This window comes from Cannabis sativa, chromosome 1 (assembly GCF_029168945.1).
Source record: "Cannabis sativa cultivar Pink pepper isolate KNU-18-1 chromosome 1, ASM2916894v1, whole genome shotgun sequence".
NCBI lineage: Eukaryota > Viridiplantae > Streptophyta > Magnoliopsida > Rosales > Cannabaceae > Cannabis > Cannabis sativa.
Genome location: NC_083601.1, coordinates 30219709 through 30243941, shown reverse-complemented (window position 1 = coordinate 30243941; position 24233 = coordinate 30219709). Strand labels below are relative to the sequence as shown.

The window sequence follows — 24233 nt, the reverse complement described above, 5'->3', positions numbered from 1 at the left end:
ACTTTGGCCTTCGAAGTACTTATGGCCTCTCAGTTACTTTTTGGAGTTGGGTGGTTAAGTGGTCATGAGACGTAATGGATGAAAGAGAGCATATATGAAAGGGAACAAGGTTAACTTAATTTAATCATTCATTTCATCGTTACAGGCACATCCACACTTTTTGTCTAATTCAATTAGTTGTTTAAACCTAGCAATTGTATTATTTATCTTTACTTTGTTGCTTGTAGGAGTGACTAATGAGATTTTTTGCGAAATGGGTGTTATGGAGAAAATTCTGATCATCTTCTGGCTTGGAAGGAGGTTTAGCTTTGTAAATATGGTTTTAAGAAACTAGTCTCAAGTGGCTATGGAGACCTTTGAAAGTATGGTCTCATTCGATTAATTGGTTTTCTGGGTTGGCTTAAGGACCATTTTCAGAGTATATGGAAATTCAGTTATTCCTCGGTAGGTGACAATGCTTGCGCAACCTGGTTTCAGTTTCATTCAGATTGGCCACCTTGCATTGGTTAGATTTTAGATTTTAAGGAATTGGCTGCTTGGTTCGAGAATGTGAGGATTCAAATTCTTTTGGCTGGAACTCCTGATTTTTAATGCTGCTCCCCAAAAGATTTGTTATGATTTGATGGTCCAAGAGTTTTGTCAATGGCTTTGATAAGAAAAGGATGTTTTGGAACTATGATGTTTTGACTATGTTGAGGGTCATTTGGTTGGTGAGAAATGACAGAATTTTTCCTAGGAAACTGAGTTAGAGTGCATTTGGTTGAGGATTAAGTTATTTTTTCGGACTTATGTTTTAACTGTTATATAAGTAGACTACTACATTTGCTTCTCATGGTTCTTTCTATGCCCTCTTTTCTGGTCATGTGCTACAGTGGTACTAAACAACAACAACAACAAAAAAAAAACCTGGGAAAAGGTTTTAAACTTCTTTTGGCTCTTTAGTTGAATTGCGTCAAAAAGTTCAATAACTTTGGTGCATTTTGTTTTACCTTTTCCTGATTTATTGAGAAGTTGGGAATTGTCTGATTTTTAATTTTCTTTTGCGTTGATGGCTTAGTTATCCACAAGTTTTTCTTTCTCACATGCAACATTTTCCAAGAAGAAAGAGTGCATTTTCTTATTTGCTGCTTTCTTCAGCATCATGCTAGCAATTGTTTTCGAAGTAGGACTTAATGGAGATTTCTTAAACATGCAATAAGAAAATGTCGACCCTCATGAATCATGGTCAACTATTACTTTTACTTGAGGCAAAACTTGTGTTCCAACTGAGTAGATTACTGCAAGTATTCATTTTTATACAATGAATTATGCTGGTGACTGTACATCACCCGTTTCCTCTAATTTATTGTCATTATGAATTCTGGGTATGCTCTTAACTTCTTTACATAAAATTTGAATGACTTCTTCAACAGTTCTATAGACAAAATCTATGTTTGGAAGATGCAGACCTTTACGGTATTCCTCTTCATCAAACTCTGCATATTTTAGTGTTTTCTTGTAACTCTCAGTGGCTAATCTTGGGTGGCCTCTTGCTACCGCTACCTGTGTGTGTTTCAATGAAAATTTATTTAGTTATAAGATACAACAATAAATTATTTGAACTGTATATTAAGCTCCCTACCCCTATAAATTCTTTCAATCAAAGACCATAACAATATTCTAAAATCTAAACTTGGAGTGGTTGTCACTTGTGACCTGGTAAACAGAGGAGTATACATAAAAAAGAAAGCAAGAGTAGTTGTAGAGTTTATTTACCAGATGACCTTTTCCCAGCTCAGAAAGCCAAAATCTCCACTCTGGCATAGCCCTCCCATAAATTTTGACAGAAATATTTTTCCAGTTACAGTGATGAAACTCCACATTTTCCAAGTCGTATGATACTCCACTTCCTAATGCTTTGACATACGCTTCTTTCAGACTCCAATATCTATAACCACCATCATTCATTAGTTGAACTTGACTAATCTCTTTGTCTGTAAATCTTTCATAATTAAGACTTAAGAGGCCACCAGTTAAGTTTAGACAAATAGAATAATGCTACATATCAACAAAGGAATGTGACTAATAAAAGTCCATACCAGACACCTTCTAAAGATTGTAAAGAAGAAAAACAAGGTGTTATCAGCTAGTTTAAAAGTCTTTGAGTTAATATGCAACCTTTTTGTTCATAAAATGATTTATCAATAGGTGAAGTTAAAAAATTTACCTGAAAAACTCAGCCAAAACATCATTACTAGTGCCAGCAGAAACTATATTATCCCATTCCAAACTCGAAAAATAGGAGGAGAAGCTTCGAATAAAATCTTCAACTGTCTCTCTCCAGGGAATGACAAGAGACACAATGTCCAACCCCACAAGGCATAAAGGTTCAGAAGCTATAGCCACATAGTCACCATGATGTGATGCATTAAAGTTGAAATTGGGGAATTCCTCACCAACCTTCCCATTTTCCTAAAAACAAACTCAGTGGTAAGTTATGTCTCAAAACTATGATTTTCAAGATAGGCCTAGGCACTTGTTTTATAGGCAGGCAAAAGAAACTATCTATGATCAACTCTTCTCCTTAGAAGACTTAAGTGTGAAACTTAGGAGAAGTTCTTGAGAGTGAGCTACATTTGAAGTTTTGGAATGGAAGAAGCTATATAAATAACATCACTTCACTTAATACAATAAGTGCAAATAAGGACACCATTTTATTGTGAGCTAAACAAATTCAGGTGGCATAACTACATACCAGGTATGGTTTTCCTTCCGGTGTGCGCTTGATCACGATTTCATCATAAGGAATTCCTAACACTTGATGTACAAGAGCATACTGAAGTAGCCGGCTCACAAGTGCCCTCTTTCTATCTTCCAGCCGTACAAATCTATTTTTGATAATATTAACATATTAAAAGGTCATGGCCATATGAACCCAAAAATGTTACACAGTTCAAATACTATACAGAATAGAACAAACACAGATACATTTATTAGCTTATGCTCACTCAATTTCTGAAATATGGTAGCTACTAAAAATGCAATATATGCAAGTGAATACACATTTCATTAGACAATTTTCACTTTTTCTGATTTAGTCATGTGTCTACACACATACAAGTTTCAGAGAATTTTAGGAAACCATGAATCAGTTCTCTTTTACTAATCTTTGTAATAAGGATTTAGTAAACCTTCATAGAAGAATTCTTAAAGTTGTTATAAGAGAAAGTGTATGAACAACAGAACAAAATTAAACACAAATGATCGATAGTATCGGATAATACAAATATCATCAAAGTAGAAGAGAGTAGACTCTGTCAGTGTCACCCTTAAGTTAAATCCCGTAGAAGCAAGACATTGTTACCAGAGTTCCAATTTTTTTATTTCCTCAAGTATTATTTTTCATTTCATTTCTGGGCTTATCTCAGAATCCAAATAATAAATTAAAGTTTATTGTAGACATACACACACACACATATATATATATATAATATAGAGGGAGACCTGGTAATGGAGGTGTGGTGGTTGAAAGTGGGAGGAAGAAGAGAGAGAGCAAAGGAAAAGTCTTGGGGATTTGGGTCCCAATTTGAAATGTCAACTGCCCACCTCTGAACTCCTCTTTCCAGTTCCATAGTATACTGTCTTTTGAAAGTTTCGTTGGTTTGTTAATATTCAGGGCGTTATGTTTCGAGTTTCAATTGGGACCTTTTCAATTACAGGGACACTATGTTAGTTTTATAATTATTGCCGGCTCTTAAATAGTTTGGGGCAGGGAAAATAATTACAGCTATGCTATGAGAAAAAAAGTTGTATTAGAATTGTGAAAAAGAATTGAGTCAAATTTTGGTAAATTATAAAATTTGAAGTGATATCAGTTAATAAGATTTTATGGTTATCATAATAATTGTTTTTGACAAAAAATAAATTTGTTTTTAATCGAAAGACCCTCATTAAATATTTTTTATTATTTGTTGGGGTTCTTTCTTTTTATTATTTCAGTGGGATCTTTTTTTTGGAATTTTTTCTGTGTTTTTCAGTCATTTATTATCCTTTTTCGACACATCTTTACTTATATTTGATGATTAAATAAACTTAATTTTAATTATCTTGTTTTGGGTTTTACAAATATTCTCTTTTGGTTAACTCTTTTCGTTGACTTTCCTTTGGGCTTAACTCGGTTTTACCCAAATATGTAAGGGAAATTTGATTTTCTATACTTAGAAAATTAAAATTTTTTTTCCCTAAACCAAAAATTTAAAACCTAAAAAAATTATTCCTTTTTTTTCAAAACCCCAAAAATACCCCCCTCACAATATTCTCTCTCTCTGCATCATCTCTCTCTCCCTCTATCTCACACCCGAACCCCAACCCCTCCGACCCCAACGCCGATCACCACCCGAACCCCAACCCCTCCGACCCCAACGCCGATCACCACCCGAACCCCAACCCCTCCGACCCCAACGCCGATCACCACCCGAACCCCAACCCCTCCGACCCCAACCCCAACCCGAAAGAGCAACCCCAGTCCGACCCCAACCCGTCCGACCGTCTCTGAAACTTTTTTTTTTTTTTCCTGCGATTTGAGAGAGGGAGGAAGACAGAGGTCCGATGGTCGGACCTTGGGGTCCGATGGGTCCGACCAATCGGACCCATCGGACCCCAAGGTCCGACCGTCTTTTAATTTTTTTTTTTTTTTCTGCGATTTGAGAGAGAGGAAGAAAGAGGTCCGATGGTCGGACCTTGGGGTCTGATGGGTCCGACCAATCGGACCCATCGGACCCCAAGGTCCGACCGTCTTTTAATTTTTTTTTTCCTGCGATTTGAGAGAGAGAGGGGAAGAGAGAGGTCCGATGGTCGGACCTTGGGGTCCGATGGGTCCGATTTGGTCGGACCCCATCGGACCCCATGGTCCGACCATCGGACCTGGGGTGTGGGATTCTTGGGACCGGCCGAGATAGAGAGAGAAAGAGAGATGCTGTGAGAGTTTGGGGGTATTTTTGGGGTTTTGAAAAAAAAAGGTATAGTTTTTTTAGGGTTTAAATTATTGGTTTAGGAATCAAATTTTTTGATTTTCTAAGTATAGAAAATCAAATTTCCCATATGTAATATCTCGGTTTGACTGGTGCATTATTGAGGTATGCATTATCTTGGTTTTGTTTGATCTGATACTCATTACGTGCTGCCGAGGTATATACTATCTCAGTCCGAGATAAATGAAATGTGATATTAAATTACTGATCAGGGATTTTAAGGGCATCTCCAATGGGAAACTCAAATTTAGTGTTAAATCAATACCAAAAAACTACTATTTTATCACTAATTTTTTTTTTTAATTCCAACCACAACATTAAAAATTACACCAAATTTTATATTCTTTATTATTTTATTATTTTATTAATATATTAAGAATATTTTAATACTAAATATATATAATTATTTACTTTTTCTTCTTTAAAGTATTATTTAATTATTAAAAACTTTTTTTTAAAAAAAATAGTGTGGTCTACAGTGTCCCACTAAATTTGGTGGGACACTGTAGACAATACCATTTATAAGGATAGATTTAGTGTCCCATTGGAGTAAATATGGTGTGAAACTACACTATATTTGATGTTTTAGTGTCCCATTGGAAATCGCCTAAGTTACCTAATTTTCTTAGTTTGCCCGAAAAATGCATTACCTCGGGAATGGAGTTTAATAAAAAATATTAAGAATATATATTTTTTTTAAAAAAAGTATATAGAAGCTCACAATATAAATTGAGCAATATATTATTCTATAATATTTTAATGTTTATCTTACTACAAAAAGATATTCAACATCCTAGATTGGTCTAACAACATAGTTCTTTTTCCTCCCAAAATGGTATAAGATTCAAAAATAAGAGATGCAAGTGTGACAACAAATGTCTGGTAAAGATTAGTGAGTCAATTAATATTGATTGTTAGACACCACACCAAGACATAATATTTGAGAAGTGCTTTAATTTGAGTCCCACATAATATGTCTGAAGCAGAGGTGAAGTGGCTCCTTAACCTCAACAAACCCCCTCAAACTCAATGCGACTTCTACCTGAACCTCCTCCCTTGTAGCCATCTTGCATTGCAGAGCCTGCAGTTGCTTTCATTGTCCCTCCAGAACCAACCATGTCCATGGCTTTCTTTCCCTTCTTCACCTCTGTCAAGAACTGGTCTAATCCAAATGGATCAGCCTCCTCATCACCACCTCCACACATGTCAGCATCAATATCTTTCTTAGGTCTGTAGAGGGTTGAAAGTGTAGGCTGGGCAGTAAACAATCCCTTGTCATACACATTGTACTAGTCATCAGTACCAAAACCAGATTCCATTCCTTTTTCTTGGTTGAATAGCCTCTCCCCTTCCAGTTCCCTTAGTAGAAGCCATGCCAAGAGCAACCTTCTCACTGATATCACGATCTCTATCTCTAGAGATTTTACTCTTCTTTCCAACTGTTGTATCTTCGGCTTCCAATCTTCTCTCTCTTTCCCTTTCTCTGTGCCGCTCTTCGCGAATTCTCTCCCTCTGCAACCGCTCTTCCCTTTCCGCTCTTGTCTGCATTATTGGAATAATAGCAGCTGCAGTAATTCTCTCAGAACGTGCTTTTTGAGCTAACACCCGTGTTGGAAATTATTTGTTATACCAACACACTTAAAAAAGGCAAATAATACAATAGTATGCAAAAGTGATATTTTTAAAAACTAACACAAATTCCAAATGTATGTTTCAGGGCCCAAAGTTCAAAGCTCATCAATCAAGTCTTACAATTAAAACAAGATAATACAAATTTCAAGGGAACCATTCAATGGTTCGGTCAACACCAATCAACCCAAGAAAGAATAAAGTTTCTCTCTCCAATCAAACCTTTTCACACTTTGATATTCAATTGCTACGGCCCAATAGTGACTCTCTCTCTATTACTTATCAATCCGGCCCAAGAAAAGGAATCAGCCCACTAAAATGCAACCCTAATATCTAATATAAAAGGTATATTATCTCAAACCCTAAATCTACTTCTTCACTTATTCGGCAGCCACAAAGAATTCAAAATCTTTCAAAAACTCTTCTCTCTCTCTTATGGCAGAACACAAAGCAAGATTTTAGGGTTAGGGTTTCATATTTCTTTTCTCTTCTTCTTCTTTACAGCCGCACCTAATATTAGGGTTTCTTTAAGCTCTCATCTTCTTCATATCACTCTCATGGCAGCTAGGGTTATGGGGTTCTAATGGGTTCTCTTGTCTTCTCATTCTACAGAACACGAATTGGGTTTCTAGTGTTCTTATATTTTCTTTTCTTCCTTTAAACTTGCTACAGCCGAAATATTCTAGGGTTAGGGTTCTTACAAGCTCTTTTATTTTTCTCTTTTAATGGCAGCAAAGAAATTAGGGTTTTCTAGATTTCTCTTTTCTTCTCTTTCTTTACACAGCCACGGGTTAGGGTTCAAAGGGGGTATTTTATTTTTCTTTTCTTGTTCTAAATGGCAGCAAAGAAAAATAGGGTTTTCTAGGTTTTTCTTATTTCTTCTTGCTATATTTTCTACCCGAAAATACAAACCCAAAAAACCACACAACCATTCTTCAACTTTCGGCCAAAACAATACACACCCGAAAACTCAAGAACATAAACACATACACAAATACAAATACCAGAAAAGTAATAAGAGTGAGATGAGAGAATGCAAACAGTGATTAAGAAGATGACACCAAAACTTTGATCTCGGAGTTCGCCCAAAACAACCGGCTACTTCTCCGTCAAGCCCTCAGCTTGATTCCACTAATCATCAAACAAAGGTTACACTTTTTGATTTACAACAGTTTGTATTTCTCTCTATTTTTCTCTCTTTTGATACTAACAAAAACTCTCTTTTCTTTTACATGAACACTCTAGGAGGAGCTCACATGGATATGACAACTCAAAGCCAAAAGGCTCTCTTTTACTTTGTTGTTATTTCTGATGTTGCTCTCTATTGTTGTATCTCTCTGGCTGTGACTCTTTATTTTGCTCTGTATATTATTTCTTATTGTATCTGAGAAAAGCACCTCCTTTTATATATTGTTCTGTGATCTGATCTAGGGCAGAGCCCTAGTGATATTTGTAACTGTTTTTATAACTGCTTTAGTTGTAACTGTCTTTGCAACTGTCTTTATGTTCTTTAGTCTTGATATTTGTTGTATCTGATGTAAGGGTATATTTGTCAAACCCTGTGAGTGGTATTAATTCAACTTAAGGGTAAATAAGTGAATCTGTAACAACAAATTCCACCCAGATTCTCTTATTTACCCAAGGATAGTTGATGATGCTATGAGGGCTTGAATGACCCCAAAGGTCTGTACCATTTGTTTATCCCTAGCAAGTTCAGTTTGAACTTAGCTAGGATAAACACCTTGGTCTTCATGTTTGTGACACCTCCTTGTGTCACCTTATTCTTCTCTCTTGCATAGATCAAGTCATAAAATCCTTCCATTTGGTTTTGTGACTTTCTAAACGCAAGTATAACACATGTGGTCTTCTTTAAGTAACTTAAAATCCATATGATAATCAACCAATGTATCTTCCCAGTCAATACCATATACTTGCTAACAGCAACTATAGTATATGTTGTATCTGGTATGGTACTCAACATGAAATACATCTTTGAATCAATCCCATTAGAGTTGAGGATCTTACTCATATCTTCCAACTCTTTATTTATCTTATTGCATTTTTCTTTATGTCTAAAAGGCCACATATGTTTCACAACACTCCTTCCCTTGGGTTTTGGAACACAAACCCAAGTCTTCTCTTTACTCAATGAGTCTGTCTCTTCATCCATAGCACAGTTCCACTTCTTGGCATTTTTGCTCTTCATAGCTTCTCCACAACTTTCTGGTTTGTTCTTCTGTCCTTGCAAAGCACTTAACAGTGCATAGGCAATGTCTTCATTCCAAATGTTGAAGCTATACTTAGGATTCTGTCTAGGTGCTCTTTTAACTTTGTCTCTAGTCAACTGGTAGTCTTCCAACTCCTCTGCTTGACTTTCCCTTAGGTTTCCTTGTTCTAACTGAACAATGATTTCTCCCTGTTCCACTTGAACAGTATTCTCTCCCTGTTCCACCTGAACAGTGTTCTCTCCCTGTTCCACCTGAACAGTGTTTTCTCCCTGTTCCACCTGAACAGTGTCTTCTCCCTGTTCCACCTGAACAGTGTTTTCTCCTTGTTCATCACTTGGAGTAGTAGGTCTTAGATCAACGTTGATTGAGTTACCTGCATGGTTAGTACTAGGGCAAGAACCTAAAACATTTGGGTTAGTAGCAATGCATGGAAAAATATTTTCATCAAATATTGCATCTCTACTATTAATAGTTTTAAAATCTTTTTCTCTTACCCAAAGTCTATACCCTTTTGTTCCTTCTGAATATCCCAAAAATACATTAGAACTCTAGGCTCTAACTTTCCATCTCCTTGGTGTGCATATGCTGCACACCCAAAAACTTTTAAGTGGGATAAATCTGGTGGTTTGCCGGACCATCTCTCTTCAGGGGTCTTTAACTCCACAGCACTTGATGGACTTCGGTTTATCAAATAAGCTGCTGTGAGTACTGCTTCTCCCCAAAATCTCGTAGCTAACCCTGCTTGGAACATCATGCACTTGGCTTTATTTAAAATAGTCCGATTCATCCTCTCAGCTACTCCGCTTTGTGGCGGGTTTAATCTTACAGTCTTATGCCTTTGAATACCATTGTTCCTGCAATACATGTTAAACAAATCGCTGCAGAACTCTAGACCGTTATCGGTCCTAAGAGTCTTAACTCTTTTGTTAGTTAAATTTTCAATTGAAATTTTCCATTCTTGAAATTTTGCAAAGGCATCATTTTTATTTTTCAAAAGAAAAACCCATACTTTCCTAGAGTAGTCATCCACAATGGATAGAAAATAACTACTCCCCCCATGAGTAGCTGTATTTTCTGGACCCCATACATCAACATGTATATATTCTAAAATTTCTTTAGAATTATGTGTCCCAATTTTAAATTTAAGCCTATGATGCTTACCCAATGTGCAATGCTCACAAAAATCAACTTTACTTACTTTATCCTTGCATAAAAGATTTTGTTCACTCATAATTTGCAAACCTTTCTCACTCATGTGCCCAAGTCTTCTATGCCATAAGATTGCCTTAGAATCTTCAAGAGTTTCTGTTGTGTTGTGACAATGTGAAATTGGTTCTCCCTTTAGGTAGTATAATCCTTCTTCCTTGTAGCCTTTCATTATGGTCATTGAACCTTTGCTTAGTTTCATTGTACCTGTCTCAATCTTACTCACAACACAGAGGTCATCTAGCATACTTATAGAAATTAAATTTCTAGCTAAGTTAGGCACAAATCTTACACCTGTAAGAGTTCTTACAATACCATCATACATTTTAAAGCTCACATTACCTGAGCCTTCAATATGGCATGTTTGGTTGTTGCCTAAGATGACCTTCCCTCCTTTAGATTCCCTGAAATCAGAAAGTAAAGATCTATTATTAGTCATGTGAAAAGTGCATCCTGAATCTAAAATCCATTCTTCTTTGAATTTAGTTGCAGTAATGTAAACTTCTCCACTCTCATAGCCATCACTTAGATTGGCTTCATGCTTCTTTCCCTTTTCCTTTGAGAAATGATTTTCTCCCTTGTTTGAGTCACCATTGCTACCATCTGTTCTTCCTCTGTTACTTCTCTTCCAAAAATAACAGTCTCTTCTGATATGCCCCGGTTTACCACAGTGATAGCAGCCTTTAGGATCTTTCTGTCCTCTTGATGGAGACTTCCCATTTCCATATCTTCCACCCTTGGAAGAATCTTTGCTATTACTCCTTCCCCTATTGTTCCAAGGCTTCTTCTCATGAGGCCTTCCTCTACTCAAGTTCAGCTCACCATTAGAGCTCCCCAACTTGTCATTCTTCATCTCTAAGTCCATAGACTTTAGTGCAGAGATGACTTCATCTAGGGTAATCGAAGTTCTTCCATACTTTATTGCTATCTTTACATCCTTATAGGATTCCGGTAATGAGTTGAGAATGATGATTGCTTGGTTTTCATCACTCAAAGCTTCTCCTTCTCCCGAGTTAGCCAACTCTATATGCATCTTCAGAAATTCATCTAAGTTGTCTTCAAGACTTTTAGATCTATTCATCTTGTAGCCAAAGATCCTTTCTTTTAGAAAGATCTTGTTTGTTAGTGACTTTTGTTGGAATTGCACTTCCAACTTCCTCCATATCTTTGCTGGAGTTTCTTCCTTATCAACCAACCTAATGATTGCATCACTTAGGTTGAATATAATAATCCCAGTAGCTGTTTCAAGATACTCTTCTTGCTGTATCTTAGTTGTTCCTTCAGGCCATTCAATGGGTTCTTCAAGGACCCTCAACAGCTTCTGTTGTGCCAGTAGAGATCTTATTTTCCTCCTCCATATTCTGTAGTCACCTGATCCATCAAACTTATCAACATCAACTTTAAAATTACTCATATTGTATTTGTTAAAAAATCAAATTAGATAAAGGTTTAGAATGTCCTCCAAATCTCCAATATCTAATTCCTCCTCTTCATGTCCATCCTTGTGTTCTTGATTTTCAATGTCTTTCAAATTTGCTTCTTGATTGTATTATTTTGAATCTATTTGCGGAAATAATTTGGCTCTAATACCACTGTTGGAAATTATTTGTTATACCAACACACTTAAAAAAGGCAAATAATACAATAGTATGCAAAAATGATATTTTTAAAAACTAACACAAATTCCAAATGTATGTTTCAGGGCCCAAAGTTCAAAGCTCATCAATCAAGTCTTACAATTAAAACAAGATAATACAAATTTCAAGGGAACCATTCAATGGTTCGGTCAACACCAATCAACCCAAGAAAGAATAAAGTTTCTCTCTCCAATCAAACCTTTTCACACTTTGATATTCAATTGCTACGGCCCAATAGTGACTCTCTCTCTATTACTTATCAATCCGGCCCAAGAAAAGGAATCAGCCCACTAAAATGCAACCCTAATATCTAATATAAAAGGTATATTATCTCAAACCCTAAATCTACTTCTTCACTTATTCGGCAGCCACAAAGAATTCAAAATCTTTCAAAAACTCTTCTCTCTCTCTCTCTTATGGCAGAACACAAAGCAAGATTTTAGGGTTAGGGTTTCATATTTCTTTTCTCTTCTTCTTATTTACAGCCGCACCTAATATTAGGGTTTCTTTAAGCTCTCATCTTCTTCATCTCACTCTCATGGCAGCTAGGGTTATGGGGTTCTAATGGGTTCTCTTGTCTTCTCATTCTACAGAACACGAATTGGGTTTCTAGTGTTCTTATATTTTCTTTTCTTCCTTTAAACTTGCTACAGCCGAAATATTCTAGGGTTAGGGTTCTTACAAGCTCTTTTATTTTTCTCTTTTAATGGCAGCAAAGAAATTAGGGTTTTCTAGATTTCTCTTTTCTTCTCTTTCTTTACACAGCCACGGGTTAGGGTTCAAAGGGGGTATTTTATTTTTCTTTTCTTGTTCTAAATGGCAGCAAAGAAAAATAGGGTTTTCTAGGTTTTTCTTATTTCTTCTTGCTATATTTTCTACCCGAAAATACAAACCCAAAAAACCACACAACCATTCTTCAACTTTCAGCCAAAACAATACACACCTGAAAACTCAAGAACATAAACACATACACAAATACAAATACCAGAAAAGTAATAAGAGTGAGATGAGAGAATGCAAACAGTGATTAAGAAGATGACACCAAAACTTTGATCTCGGAGTTCGCCCAAAACAACCGGCTACTTCTCCGTCAAGCCCTCAGCTTGATTCCACTAATCATCAAACAAAGGTTACACTTTTTGATTTACAACAGTTTGTATTTCTCTCTGTTTTTCTCTCTTTTGATACTAACAAAAACTTTCTTTTCTTTTACATGAACACTCTAGGAGGAGCTCACATGGATATGACAACTCACAGCCAAAAGGCTCTCTTTTACTTTGTTGTTATTTCTGATGTTGTTCTATGTTGTTGTATCTCTCTGGCTGTGACTCTTTATTTTGCTCTGTATATTATTTCTTATTGTATCTGAGAAAAGCACCTCCTTTTATATACTGTTCTGTGATCTGATCTAGGGCAGAGCCCTAGTGATATTTGTAACTGTTTTTATAACTGCTTTAGTTGTAACTGTCTTTGCAACTGTCTTTATGTTCTTTAGTCTTGATATTTGTTGTATCTGATGTAATGGTATATTTGTCAAACCCTATGAGTGGTATTAATTCAACTTAAGGGTAAATAAGTGAATCTGTAACAACAATCCGCAATTCCTGCTCCTTCCTTTCCTTTTCCTTCATGAGCATCTCTTTCTGAACTTTTGATCTCAAAGCAACTGCTTCTCTTGCCTTGTGTTCTGCAACATACAACGATTCAGAAAGCTTTGCAAAATCATCACTAATCTTAACCTCCTAAAGCCCTCTCCCATCAGCCGTAAGACGTTTCTCAAGTGGGATTGTGTAACCTTTTGGGTTCTTCCAATTTGAGACACATGGTGGTATCTTCCAATCTTGCTCATCTTTAACAGTCACAGGACGAGGTGGAGAATGCATAATTGGCACAGGTGGGGAGCCAGAAGCCTTGGGAACTCGCTTATGCTTGAACTTAGGAAGCTCAAGTGGGTCTACTGGCATCTCTACCATCCTGATAACCCTCTCTTTTGCACCTGAATTGAATGCTGCAGATTGCTGGGATGGCTTATACTTGATAAATTTAGACTTTGATGATGACTGTTTAGGAACACTTTTTGGTTGTGCTGCACTTAATCTTACATTCACAATCTTTTCAAGAGCTGTCTTTGTTTCTTGTGTTGTTTCTTGAATTAGTTTCTCAATCTCCTCAGCTGTGTCAACTCCATTTTTGAAGAACTTAGGTATAAGATCTTTATATTGGGAGTAAACAATCTTCTTTGAATTCTCGTTCTGCTTCACAATGGCATCATAAGCAATGTTTCCATGGGCGTCAACCGAAACTGTCAGAATGTTGGAGCCACCAAGCTTCCCTAATTTATCCCTACCCATGCCAAGAGGGTACTGAGCTATGTGAATCTCCGGAAAAGCACCCCCTTCACCAAAATCCTCGACTTTACGAGGGACAAAGCCTGGACGATTTAAGTAAGGAAGAACTGAATTGGGTTTGATTACAGCTAATTTAGATTTTTCAGCTTCAGATGAGATGAATAGCTGTTTCAACCATGGATCATTAGAGTGATCATAATGGGTAGTAGTGGTTGCTTTCGTCGGAGGAGGTAAATCCATCAGACTCACCATCCTAATAACCAATCAGGGTGAAGCTGTGAACTTTGATTCGTTAAATGAGAAAAAGAACAGAAAGATGATTCGTTTGATGGTGTCGATGAAGAAAGAAAAAGATCCGAAAGGAAAGAAATAATAACAAAAAATGTTTAAACGCTCTCCTATATATATACTCTCCACTAGACACGCGTACTGTAGAATATCTTTTTTTTTTTTTTTTAGGAAGTACGGTAGAATTTTTTAATATATATATATTATTCAAATTATCTTTTTTTATGAAGTATCATTTTTAGTTAGTAAAAAAAAATATCCTCTTTTTTTTTTTTTGAAAATTATCTTTTCGTGTTTATAATAAATGTATCCTTCATTTTAAACTTAATTTGTCATACATTCTTATTTTAAAAGGGAAATTTGATATTATATACTTAAAAAAAGCATAAATTATTTTTATATGCTTCTTAAAAAAATGTAAAAATAATACCCTCCAAACATCTTTAATCCCAACAATACCCTCCTCATTTCAAACCCCCACTCTCCCTTTAACTCTCTCGTTTTTCTCTCTCTTTCTCTAACTCTCCAAACCCATTCCCAACAAAACCCCACCGGACCATCCACGAGAAGCACCCGACAACCCACGACCACCGCACCACTTCCGGCGAAACCCATTCGCTTGTTTTCTGCATTTTTTTTTTCTGGTTTTTGACGATGTCGCGAAACATCGCTAAATGTCGCGAAACATCGCGAAATCATGAAACATCTCTAAATGTCTTTAATTCACAACAGCGCTTGTTTTCTACATTTTTTTTTCTGATTTTTGACGATGTCGCGAAACATCGCTAGATGTCGCGAACATGTCGCGAAACATCGCAAAATCGTAAAAACATCTCCAATTCACTATATCGCGAATATCATCGCGAAACATCGCGAAATATCGCTAAATATCGCAAATCATCACTAAACTTCATCCCTGACCTCAGATTTGTTCTATCATTGTAAATACATCGCTAAATATCGCTAAATATCGCAAAATATCGCAAAAAACTGGTAAACCAGAAGAAAAAAATGCAGAAAACGAGAGAGGCCGTGAGAGAAGATGACAGCGAGGCCTTGCGACTGAAGTTCTGGGTCTGTGTGTTCGACGGTAGGGGTTCTAGGTCGGGGTTAACGTCAGAGAAAGAGAGAGAGACATGGATGTTTGATTTTTATTTGTTTAAGGGTAAAATTGGATAGAAAAATAGTGTGAGTATATTTTGCATGATGCAAAATATGCTAGCATATTTTTAGTGGATAAATTAATTTTAAGCATATAATATCAAATTTCCCTTTTATAAAGACTAATATATAGTGTTTCAAAAAAAGAAAGACTAATATATATAGGCCAAAACTATAGATCTAGCAAAAGTTCTCCTATACTCTTACGATAGGACAAACTTTATACATATTATAATAATATTTAATGATATTTATTTTTTAAAAAATAATATTAATAATTAAAAATCTTATTAATTTTTATTTTGAATTATTTTTTTTTTAAAGTTACTTTGAATTATTTTATATTGGTATTTTATTTTTATAAAAGAATTGTTTTTTTTAAACTCATTTTTTTTTTGCTTTTCATAATTTACTATACTGGTTTTTTTTTTTTATGTTTACACCTAGTCTTTTCTTTGTTTTGTTTTAAGGGTGTTCGTAGTTTTGGTGTTATTGACTATTTTTTCAGTGGTTTTTATCTTGTTGTTGTTTGGCTGCTCTTTTGAGACGCCATTTATAAAAAAAAAATTAATTAATTCGGTTAGATATTATTTTTTCTGCCAAAAAAATTGAGCTTAGGAGAAGCAAGTTAGTACGGTTCCAATTTTTGAAAATAAATATCTATGTAAAAATAATTTAAATTAATTTTAAAAGTAATAATAATTAAAAATAAAAATTAATTAATTAATTAATTTTTTAATTATTAATATTATTTTATTTTTTAAAATAAATATATTATTAAATATTATTATAATATGTATAAAGTTTTAATTGTATACAAGCAGTCCTATAGTAAGAGCATATACCTTACATCATAATAATCATAAGATCTAAAATCAACGGTCAAAACAAAAACTCCCTACCGGTAGTGAACTTTTGTTAGTTCCTACCATAGTATTACCCTATATATATACTACCAGAAAGTTACGAAAGTTACTTGCACACTTAGTTTATATTAGGTATTTTTTACTTTATTTAAAAATAATACAATAAAAAAGAAAAAATGTGTTAGTTATTCTTTAAGATTATTATTATGTACATTCAAATAATGTAATTAATAATATTGATAATTAAAAGTAAATACTGAATGCTATATATTAGTGTTTATAAAATTTTGATAATCTAATTGTAATATATTTTTAAATTAATTCAAAAATAAACTAAAAATTAATGTTCAAATAATAAAACAAACACAACTTAAATTTGTGTAAAATAAAATAAAAATTAAAAATCAATCTTTAAATTATTGGTAATTGAATATAACATATTAACACCTGTCTAAAAGTTGTAGATAAGAAAAATAAAAATACTCGTAATGGTTGGATTTTATTTTTTTTTTTACTTCGACAGAGATAATAGTTTAATGTTTATATTTTACACTTTTCATTCTAGTTGGGTCCGCATATAATTAAATTGTCCATTTTACTGTGGATAAATTGTATATGGTAGTGCTGACAAAGTTGGGGTGTACTTATGAAAAGTTATTATTTTTCATTTAAGATAATAAAGATATGGTGTAAATAATTAATTTAATTAAAAAAATATATTTATAAAAGGCAAGTATAATTATTTTATTTATTTAAAACTACACCTCTGTATAGTTCATTAGTTGGGACTAGGGGTGTACATCGGTCGGTTTAGTCGGGTTGTAGTGTATTTTTACCAACCCAATATAAATGTCGGGTTACAAATATCTAATTGTAACCCGTCCAATAAAAAAAATAAAAAAAGTGTAACCCGCCTAATAATTTTTGTTGGTTTGGTTGGGTTAACCCGTTTAAACCGATCTTTATTTTTTATTTTTTTTCATTGTTGTTAGTTTTTTGTGTTCAAATAATTGATTTGAAAAAAATAAATGTATAGTATATGCCTTTCAAAATTAAAATAGTTATAGTTTAAATTAATATTAAAAAATAAATATGAATTGAATAAATATTAAAGTATTAAACAATATTTTTAAAAAATAGAATAAAAAGAATATACTCATATGTAAATTCTAAATTTAAAAAAAAAAAAACACTATAAAATACAAACTTTAAATGTAAAATAGTTTAACTATGAAACGTAATTTATATATTATGTTATAAATAATTTTAGTAAAAAATATGTAAATCAGTTTATTCGGGTTATTTAGGCGGGTTAGAATAATATTCAACCCGCCCAATATATTGATTGGGAGATTTGAGTTTTTCGTAAAGTTATTCGGGTTGGATTTTTTGTCGGCTTATTCAGTTTGATTTTAGCTATTTATTCAGGTTGAGCGGTTTATTAATTTTTTTGAACAGTAAAAATATGGAGAGAACAGGATAAAAAAATAAAATAAAAGTCTTTATTTAAAAAGATATTTTCTCATCCCAAACAAAAAGATGCATATTTAACCGACCACGTAAAAAGATGCATATTTAATCGACCACGCAGCCACAAACACAATGATACTAAATATCATAAATTTTAAGAATACGAACCCAATCACATTCACACTTGTTTATACTTAAAAGAAGTATTTAAACAATAAAACAAATAGAAAATCCAATACTTAAAGCAACATTATTATTTCATACAAGAAGACTAAACCAATTTTCATATATTGCACAATACAGAAATCTCAAAAAACAACAATAAAGACAAATTAGAACCTTAAGATATGAGTGTGGGAATATAAGAAAGTAACCCATTTTAAATATTTGTGGTTTCTGTGGTGCAGTTGTTCAAGTGATTAAACTCAACTGGGACATCCCATTTTGCAATATCTCTAAGAAAAAGAAATAATCATAATGCTTACATGACTGAAAAAAAAAATTGACTAAAATATTTGAAAACAACAGGGCAAAATTTTAAAATTCCGAACTAATAGTAAAGTTGAGATTGTATGCCATGCCACAATTAAATAAGATTGCCTATTCTAGCATTCGCCTGTGATGAGATTGAACCGAAGGGACTTGGTATTGGCAAACAGAACCTGCCGCCACACTACGAGTTTCCTCCTTCTGAACTAATGGTGGTCCAAGCTTCAAGCCGATTACCTATAAATTAATATTTGTATTAATTGATCCATTTACATTATCATTTTATATTTATGGGTGCATTTATATTATTATATAATGGAATAATATTTGTACACATGTACTTTATTATAATCTTGTTGCTGGTTGGATTCACAAACTCTTATATGTTGATAGGCTTTCCAAATCGATAATTTCCAATAATTATATAACAATCTGTTCAATAAGAAAGATCTCAAACCTGGACAACTTAGCAGTTAGATATGCAAATCTACCATTAACAATAATAAATTAAGAAGAAAAAGAAGCATAAATACATTTGCAGCATTTGTATGCTGGAGATGTAAAGCAGCCAATAAACCTTGCCAAGTTTCTCCAAGTGCATCACTTACTTGAATATCAACAAGTTTCCTCTGTGTTTTGTAGTATTCTTCCAATGACTGGCTCTACAGAAAAGAAAACAACAAATAAGACAATCAACTTTATAGTGGTCCCCAAATTCATATAAAAGTAACTTGTTTGTATGTATATATACTTGTTTTGCATAGTTAATGAACTTCTCTTTCCACGGTATTTCAGAATCAGTAGAAGTGGACTTGTTGTCCATTCTGAGGGAACAAGTTTAGATTTTTATAACTGGCATTGTTGTTCTTTCCCATGTATTTTTGACATTTTCCTATATTATTCTCCAAATGCTTTTCCGTGCTCTTGAAATTCACAACTAAATCAATATCTGCAAGTTGATCAAGGATCTCCTATGGGAAATGAAAAGGAATTCAATTTGCAAACCAGGGTCGTTTGCAGCAAAAATTAACAGAGGCAAACAATTAAACATTATATACAAACACGAACAAGATAATTTTACAGTCCCATTTTCTTGGAACTTACAGCTTGGATTCTTGTTCAAGGAATTCCATCAAGAATGAACCCAGATTCATCTCTGCAGTAATCAATGCATTCCAAATGGCCACATTGCAACATAGAGGCATTTTATCGAACAAGTGGCAAGCATATTCAACACAACCCAACTTAGTATAGGCTGACAAGAGCGTGGTCCAAGAATAAACATCTGGGTTCTGAACCTCGTAAAAAACCCAATTCAGAGAGTTTAGGTCTTGTGCTTTGGCGTAAAGAGAAAGCAAAGTGTTTGATACATGAGGAAAGGCTTTAAGGCCTGTTCGAATGGCGTAGGCGTGGAGCTGGTTGCCGAAAGTGATGTGGGCAAGGTTAGAAGTGGCAGTAATGAGAGTGGAGATAGTGTAGTGATCTGGTTTGGGAGATTGAGATTGAGATTGGGTAAAAAATTGGAGGGCGTCTGAGTAACGGTTTGCACGAGTGAGGTGAGCAAGCTTACGATTGAGGGTGAGGAGTGAGGAGTTGGATGGCATCTGAGATTGAGTTAAACCATTTACACTAATTGAGAAGAACAACTTTTGATTTGGTTTGGTTTGCTTTAAGAGAAATCCCACATCGACGAAACATAGGTTTTTTAATATGTTTATATTCATTGCATTACATAATCCTTTCGCCGGGTCTAGTCACGTGGGCCTGTAACCAAGTGGGGCATTAAAATAGTTGAGATGCATATGGCGTGGGCCCTAGTCATAGGAGCTTCTAGTGGCTGAAGTCCGAAGCACCGCACGCTGCCAACCCTGGGGAGTAGAGTTGGCAAGCATGTGACCCTCTGAGGGTTCATGATAAAAGCACCATTGCATCTTGGCTAACGGTCCGCGCTGCAAACAACTAATTTTTTGTTACATTTAGTTTTAGTCATTAGGTCACTATTAAATGATTGTGATTAATTTAAAAATATAAATAAATAACTTGTAATTTGAGAATTTATTTTCTTATTATCAATACTTTAAGTGCCAAATAAGTCTACTAGTCCAAGATTGGTTTAAGTGATTTTTTTTTTTAAAAAAAAAAAACTAAAATCTAATAGCAATTATAAAAGTAAAGATAATATTTTTACTACACTCGACACATATGCAATTCATTCCACTCTCTGTCATGTAATTCTTCTTTCTGAGAGAGGAAGTTACTTTATCCTTCATTTTTTGCAGTTCTAAATTAATATACTGTATATGTATCAATTTTTTGCAGTTCTAAATTACTAATAATTATTAATTAATTTTTAACAATTTGTTACTAAATATTACACCCATAACCTTAACTAATAAAAAATAGTAAGAATAACCTCTAATTAAATGTAAACAACTAAATTTTTTATTACATAAAAGCACTATTGAATGGTTACATTTAGTTTTAGTCATTAGATCACTATTAAATGATTGTGATTAATTTAAAAATTAAAATAAATAAATAACTTGTAATCTGAGAATTTATTTCCTTATTATCAATACGTGCCAAATAAGTCTACTAGTTCAAGATTGGTTTAAGTGATTTTTTTTTTTTTTAAAAAAAAAAAACTAAAATCTAATAGCAATTATAAAAGTAAAGATAATATTTTTAGTGCACTCGACACATATGTACTTCATTCCACTCTCTGTCATGTAATTCTTCTTTCTGAGAGAGGAAGTTACTTTATCCTTCATTTTTTGCAGTTCTAAATTAATATACTGTATATGTATCAATTTTTTGCAGTTCTAAATTACTAATAATTATTAATTAATTTTTAACAATTTGTTACTAAATATTACACCCATAACCTTAACTAATAAAAAATAGTAAGAATAACCTCTAATTAAATGTAATTCTACACTCAAGTGCCAAATGATTGTGATTAATTTAAAAATTAAAATAAATAAATAAATAAATAAATAACTTGTAATCTGAGAACTAGTGGGGCATTAAAATAGTTGGGATGCATCTGGCGTGGGCCCTAGTCATATGGATGGTGCACTCTCCGGCCACCCTTACAGGGACGGGGGACCATTCTTATAAGATGGTTAGGAGCTTCTAGTGGCTGAAGTCTGAAGCACCGCACGCTGCCAACCCTGGGGAGTAGAGTTGGCAAGCATGTGACCCTCTGAGGGTTCATGATAAAAGCACCATTGCATCTTGGCTAACGGTCCGCGCTGCAAACAACTAATTTTTTGTTACATTTAGTTTTAGTCATTAGGTCACTATTAAATGATTGTGATTAATTTAAAAATTAAAATAAATAAATAACTTGTAATTTGAGAATTTATTTTCTTATTATCAATACTTTAAGTGCCAAATAAGTCTACTAGTCCAAGATTGGTTTAAGTGATTTTTTTTTTTAAAAAAAAAAACTAAAATCTAATAGCAATTATAAAAGTAAAGATAATATTTTTACTACACTCGACACATATGTACTTCATTCCACTCTCTGTCATGTAATTCTTCTTTCTGAGAGAGGAAGTTACTTTATCCTTCATTTTTGCAGTTCTAAATTAATATACTGTATATGTATCAATTTTTTGCAGTTCTAAATTACTAATAATTATTAATTAATTTTTAACAATTTGTTACTAAATATTACACCCATAACCTTAAATAATAAAAAATAGTAAGAATAACCTCTAATTAAATGGAAACAACTAAATTTTTTATTACATAAAAGCACTATTGAATGGTTACATTTAGTTTTAGTCATTAGATCACTATTAAATGATTGTGATTAATTTAAAAATTAAAATAAATAAATAACTTGTAATCTGAGAATTTATTTCCTTATTATCAATACGTGCCAAATAAGTCTACTAGTTCAAGATTGGTTTAAGTGATTTTTTTTTTTTAAAAAAAAAAAAACTAAAATCTAATAGCAATTATAAAAGTAAAGATAATATTTTTAGTGCACTCGACACATATGTACTTCATTCCACTCTCTGTCATGTAATTCTTCTTTCTGAGAGAGGAAGTTACTTTATCCTTCATTTTTTGCAGTTCTAAATTAATATACTGTATATGTATCAATTTTTTGCAGTTCTAAATTACTAATAATTATTAATTAATTTTTAACAATTTGTTACTAAATATTACACCCATAACCTTAACTAATAAAAAATAGTAAGAATAACCTCTAATTAAATGTAATTCTACACTCAAGTGCCAAATGATTGTGATTAATTTAAAAATTAAAATAAATAAATAAATAAATAAATAACTTGTAATCTCAGAACTAGTGGGGCATTAAAATAGTTGGGATGCATCTGGCGTGGGCCCTAGTCATATGGATGGTGCACTCTCCGGCCACCCTTACAGGGACGGGGGACCATTCTTATAAGATGGTTAGGAGCTTCTAGTGGCTGAAGTCTGAAGCACCGCACGCTGCCAACCCTGGGGAGTAGAGTTGGCAAGCATGTGACCCTCTGAGGGTTCATGATAAAAGCACCATTGCATCTTGGCTAACGGTCCGCGCTGCAAACAACTAATTTTTTGTTACATTTAGTTTTAGTCATTAGGTCACTATTAAATGATTGTGATTAAGTTAAAAATTAAAATAAATAAATAACTTGTAATTTGAGAATTTATTTTCTTATTATCAATACTTTAAGTGCCAAATAAGTCTACTAGTCCAAGATTGGTTTAAGTGATTTTTTTTTTTTTTAAAAAAAAACTAAAATCTAATAGCAATTATAAAAGTAAAGATAATATTTTTACTACACTCGACACATATGTACTTCATTCCACTCTCTGTCATGTAATTCTTCTTTCTGAGAGAGGAAGTTACTTTATCCTTCATTTTTTGCAGTTCTAAATTAATATACTGTATATGTATCAATTTTTTGCAGTTCTAAATTACTAATAATTATTAATTAATTTTTAACAAGTGGGCCTGTAACCAAGTGGGGCATTAAAATAGTTGGGATGCATCTGGCGTGGACCCTAGTCATATGGATGGTGCACTCTCCGGCCACCCTTACAGGGACGTGGGACCATTCTTATAAGATGGTTAGGAGCTTCTAGTGGCTGAAGTCCGAAGCACCGCACGCTGCCAACCCTGGGGAGTAGAGTTGGCAAGCATGTGACCCTCTGAGGGTTCATGATAAAAGCACCATTGCATCTTGGCTAAATCTGGTCCGCGCTGCAAACAACTAATTTTTTGTTACATTTAGTTTTAGTCATTAGGTCACTATTAAATGATTGTGATTAATTTAAAAATTAAAATAAATAAATAACTTGTAATTTGAGAATTTATTTTCTTATAATCAATACTTTAAGTGCCAAATAAGTCTACTAGTCCAAGATTGGTTTAAGTGATTTTTTTTTTTTTAAAAAAAAAAACTAAAATCTAATAGCAATTATAAAAGTAAAGATAATATTTTTACTACACTCGACACATATGTACTTCATTCCACTCTCTGTCATGTAATTCTTCTTTCTGAGAGAGGAAGTTACTTTATCCTTCGTTTTTTGCAGTTCTAAATTAATATACTGTATATGTATCAATTTTTTGCAGTTCTAAATTACTAATAATTATTAATTAATTTTTAACAAGTGGGCACTTTGTAACCAAGTGGGGCATTAAAATAGTTGGGATGCATCGGGCGTGGGCCCTAGTAATATGGATGGTGCACTCTCCGGCCACCCTTACAGGGACGTGGGACCATTCTTATAAGATGGTTAGGAGCTACTAGTGGCTGAAGTCCGAAGCACCGCACGCTGCCAACCCTGGGGAGTAGAGTTGGCAAGCATGTGACCCTCTGAGGGTTCATGATAAAAGCACCATTGCATCTTGGCTAACGGTCCGCGCTGCAAA

General features: G+C 33.8%; 2 protein-coding genes, 1 long non-coding RNA gene and 2 pseudogenes across 11 annotated transcripts; 1 reads left to right on the top strand and 4 right to left on the bottom strand.

Annotated features, from left to right (window-relative positions):
• Positions 1-1195: 1195 nt before the first annotated feature.
• Positions 1196-3747, bottom strand: LOC115705765 (uncharacterized). Of its 2 annotated transcripts, none has more exons than XM_030633202.2 (5): positions 3484-3747; positions 2735-2867; positions 2207-2451; positions 1756-1981; positions 1196-1542 (listed from the first exon to the last, which is right to left on the bottom strand). In XM_030633202.2, the coding sequence occupies exons 1-5, from the start codon at positions 3609-3611 to the stop codon at positions 1306-1308; spliced, it is 969 nt and encodes a 322-aa protein (XP_030489062.2). In that variant the 5' UTR covers positions 3612-3747; the 3' UTR covers positions 1196-1305. The 2 variants fall into 2 exon arrangements, with proteins under 2 accessions (XP_030489062.2, XP_030489063.2); XM_030633203.2 differs by having other exon boundaries at positions 1756-1927; positions 3484-3744.
• Positions 3748-5793: 2046 nt separating this feature from the next.
• Positions 5794-6611, bottom strand: LOC133033065 (SNW/SKI-interacting protein A-like; annotated as a pseudogene).
• Positions 6612-6624: 13 nt separating this feature from the next.
• On the top strand, positions 6625-8126 carry LOC115715910 (uncharacterized). The gene is made up of 2 exons (XR_009685511.1): positions 6625-7786; positions 7884-8126. It is a non-coding gene; the product is annotated as an uncharacterized LOC115715910 (long non-coding RNA).
• A 5046-nt stretch (positions 8127-13172) lies between these two features.
• LOC115704375 (SNW/SKI-interacting protein-like) lies at positions 13173-14478 on the bottom strand (annotated as a pseudogene).
• A 3716-nt stretch (positions 14479-18194) lies between these two features.
• Positions 18195-20035, bottom strand: LOC115705792 (pentatricopeptide repeat-containing protein At3g49740). Of its 8 annotated transcripts, none has more exons than XR_009685510.1 (4): positions 19436-20035; positions 19083-19302; positions 18673-18993; positions 18195-18568 (listed from the first exon to the last, which is right to left on the bottom strand). XR_009685510.1 is itself a non-coding variant. In XM_061107607.1 (4 exons), the coding sequence occupies exons 2-4, from the start codon at positions 19152-19154 to the stop codon at positions 18443-18445; spliced, it is 252 nt and encodes an 83-aa protein (XP_060963590.1). In that variant the 5' UTR covers positions 19155-19280; positions 19436-20034; the 3' UTR covers positions 18195-18442. The 8 variants fall into 8 exon arrangements, 4 of the variants coding, with proteins under 4 accessions (XP_060963590.1, XP_030489095.1, XP_060963584.1 ...); XR_004009498.2 differs by lacking the exon at positions 19083-19302 and having other exon boundaries at positions 18673-18788; positions 18940-18993; positions 19436-20030; XM_061107607.1 differs by having other exon boundaries at positions 18940-18993; positions 19083-19280; positions 19436-20034.
• Between the last annotated feature and the right edge of the window lie 4198 nt (positions 20036-24233).

Bases quoted from the DNA above. Each gene is read 5' to 3' on its own strand.
- LOC115705792 (XM_061107590.1), bottom strand. From the start codon at position 19,935: ATGCCATCCAACTCCTCACTCCTCACCCTCAATCGTAAGCTTGCTCAC. The intron at 18,994-19,435 runs GTAAGTTCCAAG...TCTTTTCTGTAG, and splicing joins CTTGAACAAGAATCCAAGCT to AGCCAGTCATTGGAAGAATA.
- LOC115705765 (XM_030633202.2), bottom strand. From the start codon at position 3,611: ATGGAACTGGAAAGAGGAGTTCAGAGGTGGGCAGTTGACATTTCAAAT. The intron at 2,868-3,483 runs GTCTCCCTCTAT...TATCAAAAATAG, and splicing joins CACCACACCTCCATTACCAG to ATTTGTACGGCTGGAAGATA. The intron at 1,982-2,206 runs GTAAATTTTTTA...TAATTATGAAAG, and splicing joins GTTTTGGCTGAGTTTTTCAG to ATTTACAGACAAAGAGATTA.